This window comes from Filicampus tigris, chromosome 2, assembly GCF_054856515.1.
Source record: "Filicampus tigris isolate MCC_2025a chromosome 2, RoL_Ftig_1.0, whole genome shotgun sequence".
Classification (NCBI taxonomy): Eukaryota; Metazoa; Chordata; class Actinopteri; order Syngnathiformes; family Syngnathidae; genus Filicampus; species Filicampus tigris.
Window position 1 is genome coordinate 7,210,112 of NC_141218.1, and position 15,316 is coordinate 7,225,427.

Here is a 15,316-nt window from a genome sequence, read left to right on the forward strand (position 1 = left end):
ACACATTATTGAAGCATTTACTCATTAAAATGATGTCAAGCGAAAACAAATGTTTACAAGGCCTTGGATGACCTTTAAAACGAGAAGAAGTGAGCTTGCCGGTACTTGGAATAATCCTCTTGATTTGTTTTACAGCTGTCACTTAGCATTAGCATTAGCATCCAAGTGTACGATGGGCGAGGAGGTGATAAAGTGTCATTTCTTCTTCGTCAGGCGCCATTCCTGACCTTTTTGGTGCCACATCTTATAGAGAGCTTTCACAGCATCATATGTGTCATGGTCTGTGTTTTGAGTTTGTTTTTTGACTGTAGTTTCATGTTTTTCTTTGTGTTCCTTTGTCTGTCTCTCGTTAAGTTATTGAGTCCACCTGTGCTTGTCATCCCGGTCCCTTGTGTTAGCCAACCAGCTTCCTCCTAACCGCTGTGTCTTTCCAGGTGTTCCTGGTTGTATCGTTAACTTGTCTGTATTTAGTTGCCAGCTTTCTTTCAGCCCTGGTTGGTTCGTCTGTTCTATCCTGTCTCTGTAAGTCTTGTCAAAGTCCAGTCCAGTCATAGTCATAGTGTTTGTTTAGTTGTTTTGTTTCTTGTTATTTGGGTCTTTGACATTTTGGTTAGTTTAGTATTATCCCAGCACCTTGTTTGCCTTTGGTTTAACATTAAATACTTTATATTGCACACGATTTTTGTCTCCTGCATTTGGGTCCTCCTCCACGATAAACCTGACAATATGGATCTTGTTTAGGAGAAGGATACAAAAGAATTTCTATAAAATTCCATGCAAAGTTGTACCTCTGAACCAAAATGGCCGGCTTCATGATGTTGCTTAGCCAAAACATTCTAAGCACCCCTAAAAAAGGCCCAAATGACCCTAAAATGGCGCCTTCAAATTAAATCAAATGTTTCACCATGTTCTTACCCTTCTTCCTTTGCTAGCAGTGACAGGCCATTGTTGACTCTTCAGTATTTCATAATGAGAACCTTCAGGCAAATTGTACAATGTTTAAACAAATCAAATCAAATACCAAGTAGAAAGTTCGCCTTTATCGCGACTAACCAGTAAGTACATTATTTCTTTGTCGTCTCCATCCGCACTGGAAGTTGTCTTGGGCCCCCAAATGGGGACATGGGCCAATGCTGGGCTTTTCCCTGTGGACACATTGGAACAAATGATTATTATTACATACGGTGCATGTACATTTATGACCATTTGTAGGGGATCAGAAAATTCAGCCACCAAAGCCAGTTTCACTTTGCAAATAATTTTGTTTGGCATGTGTAACTTGAATTGAGCAAAGTCTCAAAGGCCATCAGGAAAAATCCTAATCCTAATATAGAGTATGGATTATAAAAAAAAACATTAAAAAAAAATTACAATGAAGCATTTTTGTTTATTTATTCATAACATTCATTCGAATATCAAATTTGACCCTTGAGCACAAATGTTTTCAATACATTCATTTACATTACATCACAATACATCAAATATTGTATTATTTGATTTTACATATTGTACGTACAGGGTCACAAGCCACACACAAACGAACTTCATTGGACGGCGACGCGCAGCACCTGCCGGTGGGTCACGCCACTCTATTTAACCAGAGCATGATTTTAAACCAGCTGACCCACATGGTGTGCGCATGCAAACACACACCCGCATCCACGTGACCGGGGAAGTGTCAAGTGAGGGGCCGGATTTGGATGGTCTGTATCACATGATCCACAGCGGATATTTTTGGAAGAATGTCTTCTTAACGTACATCGACGACCGTCATGTGACTTACGAATGTCGCCTGGCCGCTGTTGTGAAAAAGAATATTGATATCACCATTTATCGATATCAATACGGAATCGATATCCAAATTTGAATGCGTGTTGTTCTATACTGTATCGAAATTGATAACGATACATGGCAACATCAATAAAACCATTTGCGATTTTCCATTGTTCGATTAATCCATTGTTCAGGATGTTTAGTGTCCTTATTTTATCTGGTGTGTTGATATGGTATCAAAATCAATACCGATACATGGTGATATCCGTAAAATACAATGTTTTGCTGTTGTTCTGAGTTTTCGGGATGTTGTTCGGAAAACTCAGAGACAATATCAATATCAATAAAACAATACATTTGGAATACATTTTGTTGATTCCCATACGGCAATAATGATATCACCACGTCTGATTATTGAATTCGTTACAGTACTGATAGACCAGAATCTGCAATATTGACATCGTAATGCCATGTAATAAAAGCAAATGTGTTTTTACATTGTTTGGATGTTGTTCAGAGAAGTTAACAAACCAAAATCCCGTATATATACTGCACATTATAGATTTCAAAACAGTATTGCTACACCACACCATCAATTATGGACATGATCACTCTAAGACTTTCAAATAACATCTGAACAATAGAAAAATCGGATTTGGTTTTATTGATATCGCCATTTATCCTATTTGCTCACCACATGATATTGATAAATTGTGTCGAGATGCGCACCTTATCGATTAACGAAATAGGTCTCGATACCATAAAGCACATTCCAAATTTAGGTTCCACCTGTTCTGCTGTGGCTTTGTTGTGTGACTACAACATTAGCAGGGGGCGGGGGACAACCTGAAATAGAAATCCATTCATGGGTGGTGGGAAGTACAGACAATGGCAACAAGGGGGTGAGAGACGAGCCCCTCTTCCATAAAAGCACTCTTTAATCTGAAAAGCGGAAAGCTCACTGGCTTTTTTAACCTTCTTCAAGCTTCATTTGCGCCCATTCCCGCCCGCCACTCCCAGCACCAACAACCCAACTCCCCCCTCCCCCCTCCCTTTGGATAGAGGCATGCCCGTGGTTGCACTTGGTGGGTGTCACTTTACAGGCCAGCCGTGGACAGTGGACAGTGTTGGTGCAAGGCAGGACGGGGCCGCGTTTGCCTTTTGGATCGGATCGCGTTTTGTCTCCAAGCTTGAAGTCCAAGAGGGGAGCTGCCGGGCGCGCTCTCTCTCGGGTGGAGCTTGACGGAGCTGCCAAAAGTCATGCCGGCCGGCTTTCAGCAACTGGGAGGAGAGGTCAGTGGCCTTGGGAGGTGTGCTCGGGAGGGTTTCGGCCGAGCAGCCGATCGGCATCGGGATGAAAAGTTTTTGAAGTGTCTTGGGTGAAAAAGCTTCCAGAAACAAAACACTCCTGGTTTGGTTCTGCGCTTTGACCTTGAAGCCACCTCGTTTGACTGCTTCCTGCACAAACAATGTCGACTGTCTATGCCTCCACAAGATTATTATGATTTAGTTGTAGATAGTGTATATCTCATAGCAAGAAATAGTCATATCATTAGTTTTTATTTCAAATTGTTTAGGGTTAGGTTAATAGTTATACTACTAACATTTTTTAAATTTTTGTAGAACTATTCTTTTTTTATTTTTAAAATATTGTTTGCTATTTTTTAAATATTTAATATTTTTCTAAAACACAAAATATCAGTTTAGCCAGAGTAAACATAAGCAATTTATATTTTGAAATAGATTATCATAATAGTCATATTTTTATGATACGTCAATGCACATTATATTTAATAGAACCCTAGTGGTGTGTACTTTAATTGGATAACGAATAACAATGTAAAAACTATTTTCCTAAAAGCTTTTTACTATATATCAATATTCATGCTATTTAGTTAACCATCCACCTCATCCTCATGAGGGTTTTTTTTTGGTTTGTTACTTTTTTCAAATTGTTAAGCATTTATTTTCACATTTTAAAACATACAAACGTACCTCCGTTTTAGTTTTATTTTACCAGTATTTCTTTAGTATTGATAAACGATATTAATTTTAAAAATCATTTAAGACTATGTTTATTATTATATTTGTGTTATTATTGATACTGTAAATTGATGTATAATTAAGGGACGATTTCTTTTCCTGTATATGACATAATGAAAAAAATATTGGGGGATTTTGTTTTTTAATACGATGGAAGCTCACTGTCCGAATGAGTAAATGATTAACTATTAACATTATCATTGTTGTTATTGTTATTATTATATGTTTGACTTTGTGGGAGGTCCCATTTAACTAAAACATATCAGAGAGTGGTGGGAAGTTCCCAAGTCTGTCACCGTGGAAACAGGTGCCTGTATTGTGGCCTGATGGGAATATCTGGGTTATATTTATATATGTCAATATTAGCGTGTGTGTGTGTGTGTTGCAGACGGTGACTGGAACCCTCGCCCTATCTGTGTTCACTGCTGTACTGGGATCACTGGAGTTTGGATACAACATCGGTGTCATCAATGCACCTCAGAAGGTACTAGCAGGCGTGCCGAATTCGATTGGATTTCATTCCAGTCAGATCAATTAAGTTATGCATATGATTGCTGCCGAACTAAAACGCTCGGAAATGACAATTCGCCATTCAACAAACCGAGGTTAAACCCGGTGGCTGTAACTGCCGAGTCATGTGACCCGTTTCACCTTGAGCGTCACGCAAACACCAGCTGACAAGCAAAACCAAAATAGGGGCCGAGATATTTATGTTGAACACAGGCCCCGGCGCACAGCGAGCGCCAGCTCGTGACTTGTTGTCGTCGTACGCTCAGATCATCGAGGAGGACTACAACGCCACATGGGTGCACCGCTACGGACAAGCCATCCCGGCGGGGACCCTCACATCCCTGTGGTCCCTGTCCGTGGCAATCTTCTCCATCGGAGGCATGCTGTCCTCATTCTGCGTCGGCTTTGTTTCCGAGTGGCTGGGCAGGTAAGGGAGGCACGACTTGAGACTTGACTTGCCCCGCCGGCCGGCGTAAATCCTGCGTGGTGTGTGCTGTAACTCCATAACCCGATGTTGGAAAATTCGGTAGACTAACGCGGGCTGGCGGCTCAGCTTCAGAAAACAGGTCAGTCGTGATTGGTCGTTACCTGAGCCCTGAGCAGTTGTGATGTCCTTTTTCAGTCAGACAGACAGAAGTGACAAAATGGCTCAGGCCCAGAGATGGCTAAAAACGGGTGGATTCATTCTTATTCCACAAATGCAATGTTTATCAGAATGCCTTGTTTCAACTAGTGGGATTGCATAGAACATATTCTTGAAAAAAATATGTTTGGGTTGACTTCTTTTTTTAAAGCGGAAGTCAACCCAAACGTTTCAGATTCAGAAAACAGCTCAGTCCTGATTGGTCGTTGTGAGCAGTTGTGATGTCATTTTCAGTCGACAGAAGACAAAATGGCCGCCCCCAGAGATGCCTAAAAACGGGTGCATTTTGCTGCTTTAACGCAACATTAATCAGAATGCCGTGTTTCAACTAGTGGGACTGCTGGGAACATATTCTTGAAAAAAAATATGTTTGGGTTGACTTTCAATTTAAGACTTTATGAAAATATTACTTCTGTATAGTTACCAGTAGTTGCTTTAAATTTAATGTTTTTTTGGCAGTGTAAAATACTATACATCGAATATACTATAACAAAACACAATTTCAATAGAAAAAAAAAATTGTACAAACCAAGAATGCGTTGTTATCATCATATTCATTTATGAAATTTGTAATGGCCCCGTCAGGGCAGGATCTGTAAGGTACTGGCCCAGGGCCATTGGGCCACCATTAATGTCGGATCCTGGACAAAGTCCATCCATCCATCCATTATCTGTACCGCTTATCCTCACAAGGGTCGCGGGGCGTGCTGGAGCCTATCCCAGCTGTCTTTGGGCAGTGGGCGGGGGACACCCTGAATTGGTTGCCAGCCAATCGCAGGGCACACAAAGACAAACATCCGCACTCACAATCACACCTAGGGGCAATTTTTTTTTTTAGAGAGTCCAATCAACTTACCATGCATGTTTTTGGAATGTGGGAGGAAACCGGAGTACCCGGAGAAAACCCACGCAGGCACGGGGAGAACATGCAAACTCCACACAGGGAGGCCGGAGCTGGGATCGAACCCACGACCTCTGAACTGTGAGGCGGACGTGCTAACCAGTCGACCACCGTGCCGCGGACAAAGTCCAATTTTGTCAAAAAGTTGATAAATCCAAAGTACCTGGTTGCAGGAGAAAAGCCATGCTCATCAACAACCTGCTGGCCTTCGTGGGCGGGAGCCTGATGGGCCTGTCCAAGCTGTGTCGCTCCTTCGAAATGATGATCCTTGGACGCTTTGTCATCGGCGCCTACTGCGGTGAGCGCCTCGCCGCAAGGTCGCGCTTTTCTTCCGACGCGCCGTGTTTGACGCCACTCCTCTTGGTTGGCCCCCAGGGCTGGCGTCCGGCTTGACCCCCATGTACGTGGGCGAGATCGCGCCCACCAGTCTGCGCGGGGCGCTGGGCACGCTGCACCAACTGGGCATCGTCACAGGGATTCTCTTGGCGCAGGTGGGACGGCTGACGACCACGTGGCGATTTTTCCGATGAAGGACGGCCGTGGAACAGTCACTGATTTTAAGGCGCCTTTGTTCAGATTCTGGGGCTGGAGCAGCTGCTGGGAGGTGAGGAGCTGTGGCCTGTGTTGATGGGGCTGACAGTGCTGCCAACTGTCCTCCAGATGGCGCTGCTGCCTTTCTGCCCCGAGAGCCCCCGCTTTCTCTACATCGTCCGATGTCAGGAGCACCACGCCAAGAGAGGTGAGCCGCGCCCAAGGATACAGAATTTTTTTTTTTCTCGACCGGCTCAATGGTGGAGGGGGCTTGACTGATAAATAGGGGGGCTGAGGAAATAATCAGTACATTTTAACTCAACCCCAGAAAATTCTTTGCAAGAGTATGTTCTATAGGCCCACTAGTCGAAACATGGCATTCTGATCAATATTGCGTTTGTGGCATATAAGCTAAGCAGTAAAATCCACCCGTTTTTTAGCCATCTCAGGGGGCGGCCATTTTGTCACTTCTGTCGACTGAAAATGACATCATAGTTACTTAGGGCTCAGGTAACAACCTATCATGGCTTAGTTTCAGAAAACAGGTGAGCCGTGATTGGTTGATACCCGAGCCCTGAGTAACTGCAATGTCATTTTCAGTAGACTAAAGTGACAAAATGGCCGCTCCTTGAGATGGCTAAAAACAGGTGGATTTTTCTGCTCAAATTCCACAAACGTAATATTAATCAGATTGCCATGTTTACACGAGTGAAGGCGCATAGAACATATTATTGCAAAGAATGTTTGGGGGTTTGCTGCGATAAAATACCAAAATGAAAGCGTTCCCATTTCAAGTAAACAAACAAATCTGGTTGAGCAACAACAACAAAAAAGTTTAAACCACGTTCCCGTCGGCTTTGCAGGCCTGAGGAGGTTGACGGGCCGACAGGAGGTGGGCGACCTGCTGGCGGAGATGAAAGAGGAGAAGAGGAGGATGGACATGGAGCGAAAGGTGTCCATCCCGGAGCTGTTCCGCTCGCCGCTGCACCGCCAACCGATGGTCATTTCCATCCTGCTCCAGCTCTCCCAGCAGCTCTCCGGGATCAACGCGGTAAGCCGTCAGCAGCACGTGAGCAAAAGCCAGCAGTGATGTTTTTCTCCCGCTGCCGTGCAGATTTTCTACTACTCCACCAGCATCTTCACCAAGGCCGGAGTCCAAAGTCCAGTTTACGCCACAATCGGAGCCGGAGTGGTGAACTGTGCTTTCACCGTGGTCTCGGTCAGTCGGAACAGTTCCTCATTTTCATTAAAGACTGCAATGCATTCAGAGCGCTTCACTTTTTCCCTCATGTTGTTGGAAAGCGTTACTCCAAAATTGAAGAAACTTTGGCAACAGTAGTTTTTTTTTTTTTTTTTTTAAGGCCACAAGTTTAGCACTCGATCTCCATTTTTTAAAATAGATATATTTTTAATATTTAAGTATGGTAATACGTATCGGATCGCAACCCAAGTATCGGGATCCATATCGGATTGGGACAAAAGTGTATCTGTCAATCCACATAAATGTATGATCATCTCATATTACATACTGTCTATGCAACAAATCGATGGATAACTTATGAAATCAGAATCGAGTAGGAAAAAATATTGGTTCAACTCCATTTTTAGTCAATTATTTTAAAGGGGGGATTTTATTTTAAAATGCTTGCAATGTGATTTCTTGGGCTACGTTCACACTGCAGGGTATGATGTCCAATTTGGATTTTCTTTTGTTAAATCTGTTCTTTTAATGTAGTCGTTCATATAACGAAAACACATGTGTCCATGAAGTGATTGGAATTGACCTGCAGTATCAACACAGCCCTAGTTTTTTATATTTAATACGTCTAACTTTTTTTTACATTGTCATGATGGCATGTTGGGTGTAGAATTTTGAGGAAAACATTCAATCCATTGTGGAATACAGTCATGGGGAAAAAGTGGAGCACTGTGAATACTTTCCAGATTTGCCAGGAATTAACAGCAACTTCTTGACAGCTCTTCCTAGTTGAGCGGATGGGCAGGAGGACGCTCCACATGCTGGGACTGGGCGGCATGTGCGTCTGCGCTGTGATCATGACCGTAGCTCTCAGCTTATTGGTCAGTTACCCACCCCAGCGTTCCGTCCGGAGCGGCGCAGGCTGTTTGCCTGACGCTTGTTCTTCCCTCTCTTCACAGGACACCGTCCCCGCCATGAGCTACGTCAGCATGTTGTCCATCTTCGGCTTTGTGGCCTTCTTCGAGGTCGGTCCGGGTCCAATCCCTTGGTTCTTTGTCGCGGAGCTGTTCTCGCAGGGCCCCAGGCCGGCCGCTATGGCTGTGGCGGGATGCTCAAACTGGACCGCTAACTTCGTCATTGGCATGGGCTTCCAGTACGTTGCTGTGAGTACGCCCCCACCACCCCAAAACCTTTCAGCCCCCCCCAAAAAAAAACAGATCATGATCCAAAGCATACCACATCATGTCATTTGTCAAAAGGAACACATCATGATCCAAAGCATACCACATCATACCTGTCAAAAGGAACAGATTATCCAAAGCAAACCACATCATGTCATCTGTCCAAAGGAAGAAATCAAGATCCAAAGCATATACATCACATGTTGTTTATCAAAAGGAATCCCCCATGATCCAAAGCATACCACATCATGTCACCTTGGAAAACAGGTCATGAACTCATGAGCCAAAGCATACCACATTGTCATCAATAAAAAGGAACAAATGATCCAAAGCATACCACATCATACACGTCAAAAGGAAAAGATTATCCAAAGCATACCACATCATGTCCTTTGTCAAAAGGAAGAAATCATGATGCAACACATACATCAGGCAACATCCATTGAAAGGAACCCTTGATGATCCAACGATTTTGACAGGTCAACAAGGAACAGCTCACGATCCAAAGCATACCACATCACACATCTATGAAAAGGAACCCCTCATGACCCAGAGCATAACACGTGCCCGTCCAAAACAAAGAATCCTTACATTAGATGCTCACGATGTGGTATGATTTGGATCATGAGGGGTAACCACATCACGATCAACTCATTTTTTTTTCCCCCCCGCCCCCCAGGAGCTGTGCGGCCCGTACGTGTTCCTGATCTTCGCCGCGCTGCTGCTCTTCTTCCTCATCTTCACCTTCTTCCGCGTGCCAGAGACGAGGGGCAAGACCTTCGACCAGATTTCCGCCAACTTCCACCACGCCTCGGCCGATGCAATGATGGACATGGACATGGAGCTCAACAAAACCGGCACAGAACTGGACTACTTTGGGGACGAAAGCAATAACTGACATTTTCCAAGATGAAATTGGAGGGCTTTTGTTGTATTTATAAATTTGCGTTGTGTTTGGACAAAACCATTTTAACACTTTTTTCCAAGGAATACATAATGCACATATTTACTTCTAATTCCACACACTGGAATTTTTGCACTTTAATGACATCTCAGTGGCTATTAGAATTAAAAATAAAACTTCAGGTCCTCGAAACAGGAACTCCATGTCCGATTTAAATTTAAAATGACAAAAACGTGATTACTTTCATCATAGCGTGTGGGCGAAGTTTGATAACGCAAAGCCTGAAAAGGTACAACTCGTGCAGGCACTGTGACAAACTTAGTTTTAGTTCGATCACGATAATTTTTAAATACATAAAAATTACTAAAGGAAGCCTTTTTGTGATAGCGTGCGGGCGACGTTTGACTTGTTAAAATCCTGGCAATAGCTAACCAATTTTAAACGACTAGACGAGTGATGCCAAACTACAAAAAAAAATACCACAAAAAATGAATTTGCATTTTTGTCATCGTGCGGACAGTTTGAAATCAGAAATGCACAACTCCAGCCAGTCAAATACAAAGTCGGCTTTGACATTTTGTTGGATCATTGCCCAATTTTAAACACGTACAAGGTCAGCCGGCCAATGCTGAATTGCAAATGAGTTTCTGCCCGAACTTTCCAATCAGGGAAATTCAGCCAAATGCACATCCTTTGTCAATATTTCATAGCCAGTTGGGCTTTTGGAGTCTTTTCCTACTGATTAATACAAAACCTATTCCATTAATACCTCGTGTGTAGATATGAAATTTTAAAGTGTGACGTTTGTGTACATTTCCTACCCCAATGACGTAAATAAAAACAGGACTGAATCCTCAGAATTGCAAACATTGTTTTATTCACATTGATTTTTTTCACATTGCACATATTCCCCTCCATGAAACAAAAACAAAAAAAACATTCACAAGTAAAACAAAGTCTTTCCATTAACAATTAACCCTCAAAGGAGGGTAACGAAGGGAACCTTTAAGAATTGTTAGGTGGTAACTAATCCCAGCCCCGTAAATGCGCCTGCTTTGTTCTCCCCTCTTCAACTAAATTAAAAAGTTAAATAAAAATCAAGGCTAGTTCCTGTGGTAACTACTTGATGCATCAATTTAAAGAAAAGTTGTTCTTTTTTTAAATAGGGAATTGGACCAAGCATTTTCTGATCCATTTCCCTTTACGCCCCTTAAGATGAAAATACACAGCTGTGTCCTTCCTGCCTATGGAGTAAGGTGGGGGCGGGGCAGAGGCGTTCCGAGGGGTGACGCAGGTTTTTTTTTGGGGGGGGGGGAAATTGCAAGGAGGGGAGACGTGCGTTCTCAAATAGGGCCAGTCCTTCAACCCGTGGACCTTTCAAGACGAAAACGGTTAGGGGGAAATATGTTAGCCATAAATTTGCCAAAGCTATTGGCATGCATGTAGAACTGTACTGAAAGGTTAATTCCCACCTCTTCCCAAGGGTCCCTCGACTGTCCGCTCCCAAGTGTCACTCCGTCGGTGCCGGGACACTTGTGTCGGCGGCCTGCTGCAAGTCAAGGTTAAAAAAATAAAAAAATAAATAAAACTTTCACCCTCAATAATGAACGGTGGTTTACTTGGGGCCTTACCTCTGGTGATATTGGTGAGGTCTTAACAGAGCCCTTGGGGGATTTGGCTTTCAATTCTCCCTTAGACGTCTGAGGAGGGGTACCGGGTTCCGAGGCAGACTTCTCCGTACCGTTCTGCGACAGAGCGGAAGCAATTCCCGTGTGAAAAAAAAAACAAAAAACAAAAAAACCCTAACCGAACAGGGCGTTTAATAGCCGCTAGCTCACTTTGGATGACTCCGAGTTCCTCTGCCGGCGGTGTCGGGGCTGGCGTTGCCGCTGCTTCTGGCCGTCTGTGGAGTCTGCGTTGTTTTCGGACGATTCCCGTTGCTCCTCGGGCGCGCTCGCCTGCTGCTGATTCTGATCTTCCTCCTTGGGCTGGGCTGAAGCGGGCCGCGGACGGAAAGGTCTGGAACCGGCGACGTAAATACGGCATCAATAAAATCAGTGGACAAAAATAAAAACATGCAACATTACCGCCGATATGGTCGCCAGAACCGACGTCGTGGTGGTCTTTGTGTTTGATCTCCTTCTGTGGCTTTTGGCTCGACAGTTTCACCCTGAGAAAAAAAAAAAAAAAAAAAAAAAAAAAAGAAAGCTAACATGTGACTAGCAAGGGCTGCGCAATTACTCAAAATTCAATTATACTCCACGATTACAGAATTGGCATAATCGTAAAAAAACGATTATTATTAATTTGCATTTATATCAAGATCACTTAAGGCAACCTTACACCTTTTTTAAAATTTTGTTTGGTCCAAAAGGAACTTTCAGAATTATAGTGTTTCAAAGAAATGTATTTGTCTCTATGTTTAAACATTTCCTTGTTTTGTACCAAAAAAACAATTACCACTGAAATCGTGATTTCAATTACCAAAATAATCATATTACTTTTGATTACTACTAGCGAATATGATAACATGTAGCACAATGGGGCGGGGTGTAAAGAAAGTGCCAAGACAGCCTAGTCAACATTTCCAGCCGTCATTTTACATTTGGCTGCGGGCGCGGTCGGCGAGGCCTTTGCCGCTGCTGGGGTCTGCCGTCGTCGTCGTCGCCGTGCCCCTCCTCGTCACCGCCGCCGCCGGGGGTCTGGGCGTCCGCCGGCTTGTCCCCGGGCCGCGGGAAGAACCGTCGCCGGAATCGCCGCTTGTTGGGCGCATAACGGCTGCCCTTGACCGGCACCCCGCCGGGGCCTGTCACGTTAGCCGCTTCGGAACCCTGGGGGAGGAAGTCGCAAACAAGCAGTCCTTTCACAAATTTGAAGTCCTCACGCAATGCATTCTGGGTAGTGGCGTAACATGGTTACACGCGTTGGTGTTTTTGGCCGTCGCATGCGGAACGTGAATAATCCTTTTTGCAGATGCTAGTAGTAGTTTGCAATTGTTTTGCTTCGCTCAGCAAGCATATCACGTCATCATCCCATAACGCATTGCACACAAAAACATGGGTGCCACTGAAAACAAGATTTTTAATTTGGAAAAATTATGTATTTCTAACTGTGTTTTAGTAGTAGAAGTCATTGGATGTATTTTTAGACTTCTTTGTCATTATGGTCAGGGATGCTTTTAACACTGATGTAAAACACAATTTTCAAAATCTTCAAAAACTCAACCTATTTATACAAATTATTTCAAAGATAGATAAACTACTTTTTAAAATTGTATGAAGAATAATTTTATTCACACAAAGACTATAAACAAGTCTTAAGATTCGTCCAGTTTAAAAAAAACGGATTCAAACTCCTCATTCTTTTCTCCAATTCATTTTTCCTCTTAAAGTTATTTTCTATACTTGCTTTTTTGCTCAATCAATTTCTTATTTCCTGTTATACATGATATATTAAAAAAAAAAAAAAAAAAAAAGACAACATGGCTTTAATTTACCTTGACAGCTTCGATCACATCAAACTCAACCACTTCGCCATCGCCAACACTCCGGAGAAACTTCCTCGGGTTGTTTTTCTTGATTGCAGTCTGAGAAAAGACAACAAACGTGACCGAAAGACATCGGCTGCCGCCAAACGTTGGTCTCACTTTACCTGATGAACAAACACATCTTCCTTGGTATCATTCCTGAGGAAAGGAAAACAAAATCTGTCAATTCTACTTCTAATTCACTGATCATATGTACCAAAGAAATGAATAACATACCTGTTTATGAAGCCGTATCCATTACGTACGTTGAACCACTTCACTGTCCCTTGTACCAAGGTGGCTGAGGCAATGTAAGCGTTTGATTAAAAACATAGGTGACAAAACAATCACACATAATGCTAATATTGCTAACTAGCACTGTAGCAAAGATTTTACTTGGGAATGTCCCATTGAGTCTGACGTGTTCATGAGAATCATTAACAGTAAGACTTTGTAATCAAGTGCACACAAGGTCACTGGGAAGGGCTACAATGTCATAAAAATAAAAAAAGCATTAAGTCATCCATTTTTAAAACTGGCTTTAATTTTTTTCATCCTCGGTCCTATTTTTAAATCAAGCACAATCCTAACAAATACAAATCAGTGGTTCTCAATTTTAGACTTCAAACAGTCATCTTCATCATGCACTGTTCACATTTTGACATCTTGAGCCCAAGACAACATCCTCACAATCAATCAGCAGTACAAGGCTTCAAACAGAAGTTGCTACAAAGATACAGAGAGACTTGAAGAGCCACAGAAAGGCGACCAAACAAACAACCTTGAAAATGTTCACGGATCAAACACCGGTTGTGAATTATTCCCTTCCATTGACTTCACAACAAGGATAGCTCCAGGATTATTATTATTTTTTCTCCACGGGCTAAAGTGGTGTGTGGCAGACAAATTGGAGGGCTGAAAAAAAATATATAAATGTATTTTAAAATATCAAATAAAATGCTTCAATGATTAGACTAAAATGCAGTCTAAACTGGGGCTACACAGATTTCTGACGGGGCTATAGCACATCCTAGCCCCGGCGTAGGACCAATCCTGCTTCACTAAGCATCTTTTAAATCCTCAAAATACCAAATAAACAGTACTTGTACACATTCACACACATTTAAGTATAATTTCGGTCGTGTCAATTACACCGGAGATTATCTGAGCACACGCACACAACTATATGTAGGCCAAATGGCAATCACTCAGACTGCAGAGCCTCCATTTTCTCACAAACACACATGGCAATAGGACTACAAAAATGGCTGCGCAGGTGAGTTCACTTACGCCGTGATTAGTCAATCAACACACACTTTTTTTGAGTCACATGTACGCCCGCGATTCACCTAAGACTTTCCTCTCCTCTTGTGGCTTATCTTCCACGGGGGCCGAAGGTGGAGCGCTCTGCGCCTCGACGTCGACGTCGGTCATGCTCGCTGTCAGTTTGCTGGCTGTGGCTCCTCGTTCCGTTTCCGCGGTTCGGGCCCCGATCGAAAGTACTTGGGCCCGGCATCCACCTGCTCAGGTTTTTATCCAGGCGTAGCCCGGGGCCACCGGACGGAAGTCGGTTTCTGATTGGCGGAACGAGCACAAGGGCGGGATTTTGGCTGATAGTCAGCGGATGTGCAGATAAACTCTTTTTTTTTTTTAAACTTTAAACATTAAAAAATATATATTTTATTCTACTTAACCAACATCAGTGTGTCAAAAGAAGTTATCTACTTTTAAAATGAAAATGAATAAAATAAATAAAACTTTAGGAGTTCAGCACCTGTCCTTTGTGACATGGGGTGGTCCCATTTTCATCCGTGTAAATTGTTGGAGTAATTATTAGATTTATGTATTCTTGTACAATTAGCCTACAGCTACTCTCACCAAAAAACAATTTAATGTAAAAATACGACTTTTCTCATATCACGTTTCCAAAATGTAAAATTTCTGCTTTATTCTCATGTTGTGACTTTTAAGCATAAAATTACAACTTTACTCTTGCAACACTATCTTTTTTTCCCCTAAAATAATGACTAGTGTCACGTAATGTTACCGCTTCTTTTCAATGTAAAACAAGAACTTTATTCTTGCAGTTTTCCCACTTAGTCCGTG

General features: G+C 42.7%; 2 protein-coding genes across 4 annotated transcripts; one reads left to right on the plus strand and one right to left on the minus strand.

Moving 5' to 3' along the window:
* The first annotated feature begins 2,889 nt into the window (after nt 1-2,889).
* On the plus strand, nt 2,890-10,551 carry LOC147151124 (solute carrier family 2, facilitated glucose transporter member 4-like). Of its 3 annotated transcripts, XM_086057496.1 has the most exons (11): nt 2,890-3,066; nt 4,205-4,300; nt 4,593-4,753; nt 6,044-6,168; nt 6,246-6,361; nt 6,447-6,609; nt 7,265-7,452; nt 7,516-7,620; nt 8,379-8,480; nt 8,559-8,762; nt 9,460-10,551. In XM_086057496.1, exons 1-11 carry the CDS (start codon nt 3,034-3,036, stop codon nt 9,676-9,678), a joined length of 1,512 nt encoding a protein of 503 aa, XP_085913622.1. In that variant the 5' UTR covers nt 2,890-3,033; the 3' UTR covers nt 9,679-10,551. The 3 variants fall into 3 exon arrangements, with proteins under 3 accessions (XP_085913622.1, XP_085913613.1, XP_085913630.1); XM_086057487.1 differs by having other exon boundaries at nt 8,379-8,762; XM_086057504.1 differs by lacking the exons at nt 2,890-3,066; nt 4,205-4,300; nt 4,593-4,753 and adding an exon at nt 4,768-5,612 and having other exon boundaries at nt 5,990-6,168.
* On the minus strand, nt 10,539-14,793 carry LOC147151125 (Y-box-binding protein 2-A-like). The gene is made up of 10 exons (XM_086057518.1): nt 14,560-14,793; nt 13,448-13,511; nt 13,336-13,369; nt 13,181-13,270; nt 12,288-12,515; nt 11,772-11,854; nt 11,523-11,703; nt 11,316-11,429; nt 11,157-11,233; nt 10,539-11,058 (listed from the first exon to the last, which is right to left on the minus strand). Exons 1-9 carry the CDS (start codon nt 14,642-14,644, stop codon nt 11,195-11,197), a joined length of 918 nt encoding a protein of 305 aa, XP_085913644.1. The 5' UTR covers nt 14,645-14,793; the 3' UTR covers nt 10,539-11,058; nt 11,157-11,194.
* Between the last annotated feature and the right edge of the window lie 523 nt (nt 14,794-15,316).